This window comes from Phlebotomus argentipes, unplaced genomic scaffold (genome assembly GCF_947086385.1).
Source record: "Phlebotomus argentipes unplaced genomic scaffold, Phlebotomus argentipes genome assembly scaffold_4, whole genome shotgun sequence".
NCBI lineage: Eukaryota > Metazoa > Arthropoda > Insecta > Diptera > Psychodidae > Phlebotomus > Phlebotomus argentipes.
In genome coordinates, this window is record NW_026776174.1 from 2,662,029 (window position 1) to 2,665,231 (window position 3,203).

Consider the following 3,203-nt stretch of genomic DNA (forward strand, 5'->3'; position numbering starts at 1 on the left):
GACAAACAACTCTACTCATTAGTTGTGCGACACATTATGGATAAAAAATACAGTGCAGAACTGATACTTTATGGAGAAGTGTCTTGAAATCGAAAGGGTTTCAATATGAAATAGCATCAAAAGTAATTCGATTCAGTGTGCAATAATTATTTTTATTGAAAATGTAAATGGAGATGCATTTATTTAAATGTGTCGTGGAACAGAGTATCGCATTGCCATTTAAGCCAGTCGCAGCCGCAGGGTGGGATGTGTGGTGGTAGTTATTAAGTAATGAGGTGTATATTTATGGATGGATCAGCTTGCCAGAGCCGAAGGTGTACCTTGTGGTATTGAGAGGAAAATCGCACGAGAAAATCAGACCAGAACCAAGAATGCAGCCCAGAACACGATGCAAATTGCATCACCTACTCGTCTTGCATGCGAATCAGTTCTGCGGCCCAGCAAAGCATTCTCATCCACCCAGGAAACCCCAAGGTATATAAATGACACCCAAGCGGATGCGAGACCAGTCAGTGTCTCAAATCCGTGATCAGTGTCTCATCACAGAAGAAATCACGTGCAATCATGAAGGCAGTAAGTGAAGATTGGCTGCTCTTGTGCTCGTGCAATTCTCATTTCATTGGATTTATTTGGGAGTCAACGCACAATTTTCTCCACCATTCAGACGACGGAACTCATTAGAGGACTGTTTCTTCTTATAGGTGTTAATCCTTGTAGTTTTGGCACTGTCCACGCTCGACGCAGCCACCATATACTACAGCCACCCCTACTCGTATGTCCTCAGCAGCCCCTACGCTCTCACATATCCTCATTATACCACAAATCACGGCGTCGTGTTGTCATACGGCCCCACGGACACGAAACACCACCGACCCGGTCACGAAGGTCAAGACACCGGCAATGGAGCCCGCGAACCCGAGGAGGACGATCGCCCCAATGGACCCGAACCCACAACGCCATCCCCTTCGCTGCCCATCCTCTATCACTGGAGGTCTGTAAGAAAGTGGCGCAATTCCCAAGGAGCTCGACACAAATTCCCCTTGAGCTCGTATTTATCCTGCTCTGTATTCACGTCAATTAGTGGGGATGTTTGAATTAACTAAACTGCCAGGAGAGCAAGTTTTCTTTGTGGGTCAAGGTTCTTTTAGTGAAGTGGAAATTGTGAGCCAAGTGAACGAAATTAAGTGAGCACAAAGTCTCTAAAAGCTCTCACTTCTGCTTGACCTAAAGTTCATAATTGTGAAAATTGAGAGAGACACCATTTTATTATTTAAAGAATTCTTTCAAGGAAGTGAAGAAATATTCTCTGTAGAATAAATTCGAGTGAGAAATTCAATCAGAATCGAAAAACTCGACCTGAAATTAAATCGATCTTTTAAGCAATATAATTAGATTTACGAAGCCAACAGCATTCAAAATTAGAGATGTTTGCCTATCGCTCATCCTAAATTAAATCATCGATGTTTCACAGTCGTAAGTTTCTAATCTGTATGGATGAACTGTTTCCTCTTTGCTGTGAAATGCGCGAAACATTCATGAGGCTTCAGAAATATGATGCGATGCCTATAATTGATAGGGAAGGATTTAATTGGGGATGTAAATTATATCCAAATCAATTTTCTTATCTCTCTCCCTATTCATTAAGTTCATGTGTCTTTAATTAAATTTGCTGAACATTAATTCGTGCTGCTGACATGGAAATTGATTTTCTTGCATTTCAGCCCATATTCCATTCTCCCATCATCAATTGCTGTTCCTTCAGCATCTCAGTATCATTCCCAAGACCAACTCGGCCAGTATCACTATGGATATGCCAATCAGCACAGCTCCAAGAGTGAGCTGAAGACCGCTGACGGAGTTACACGGGGCGCATACAGCTACATCGACAGCCACGGTGAGTGCGATGCCATCTCTCCAGGGAGATTGTTTATCGAGCCACGTCGATGTTGTACGCTAATCTCGCTAACTGAATTGTGCATCCAGGAAAACTGCAATCTGTGAATTATGTGTCGGATGGCCTCGGCTTCCGTGTGGCGGCCACAAATTTGCCAAAACCAGCCCCAATTGCCGACTCGCCGGAGATTGCCGCAGCGCGGCAAGAGCATCTCCAGGCCCACCGAGAGGCCATCGACCGCCTGGCGGCCGCTCAGCAGTCCAGCGAGAGACGATCAGAGGACCGGGAGCAGTCCCAGGATCCCGAGCAGAGGAGCAGCAACGGCCACAATGAATAGGACAATGGTGTAATTTCAATTAAAATCAACCACACTGAGTCACATCAGCATCCCCATTCGCGCCGCAATCATTCCGCCTCCCCAGTCGAACTGATGATGACAACGACGGCAACAAAACGGAATTAATATGGAAAATCTCTCTCTGAGCCCCTCGTCCCGTAGTGACTTTGCTTGAAGTTCCACGGAAAAAGTTATTATATGGAAATAAATGTGTAATAAAATCAGAGAATTGTACAAGCCGCCCTTGTTTTGTTCCTTGTCATTGAGCTGGTATGCGACGAGGTTTCTCCCTTGAGTTTCCCAAAGAGATACATATGCGAATGATGACGAGCTGGGGAGAAAAGACGCAAGGATAAACAAGAAAATTGGAAATGTATTTTTAGAGCACTTTTAATCATTTAATTTTGCAAGGCTTTCACTGAAAATGGAACACTAAATCTACCATGACTTTAAGAATCTTTAGCAAACCTTTGAAAAGCTCTCTTTTATCTCCCCTTTTTCACAATTTTCACAAAGTTGTACGAAAAGCGAATTTAATACAACACCCCAAGAATGGTTGTCTCGCACGAAGTTCCTCCACACGTTTTCTCTGCTCATCCGTGAAAGTGATGGAGAATGGTGCAATAAAAGTAATCACTGGGATAAGTGTAACAAGTGAAAATGAAGAGACAAGAAATACCCACTTCATTGCGATTGGAGCTGTAAAGCGTGACGAAAAAAATCAGGTGGATATTTTTGTTTACTCCTTCCGGTTTCTCCACTTCTTTTGCTTACTCACACGATTTCACAACCCTATATATTGCTCACCCTGAAAACTGCAAAGGACAATCCACTTCAGGCGTTGTAACACATGTAAACTTCATATCTGCGGAAAGCATTTTTCCCCCCTGAGGCAGAAAAAGTATTTGAGGAAGTCAGGAAGAAACAATGGGGATGACAAAGAGGCAAAGAAGTTAAAGGGTGGCACGTAAT

The 3,203-nt window shown here is 43.5% G+C and overlaps 1 protein-coding gene across 1 annotated transcript; it reads left to right on the top strand.

Annotated features, from left to right (window-relative positions):
* The first annotated feature begins 458 nt into the window (after window positions 1–458).
* Window positions 459–2,470, top strand: LOC132257389 (uncharacterized). Its single transcript, XM_059754257.1, has 4 exons — window positions 459–573; window positions 702–991; window positions 1,722–1,894; window positions 1,984–2,470. The coding sequence occupies exons 1-4, from the start codon at window positions 565–567 to the stop codon at window positions 2,229–2,231; spliced, it is 720 nt and encodes a 239-aa protein (XP_059610240.1). The 5' UTR covers window positions 459–564; the 3' UTR covers window positions 2,232–2,470.
* The last annotated feature ends 733 nt before the right edge of the window (window positions 2,471–3,203 follow it).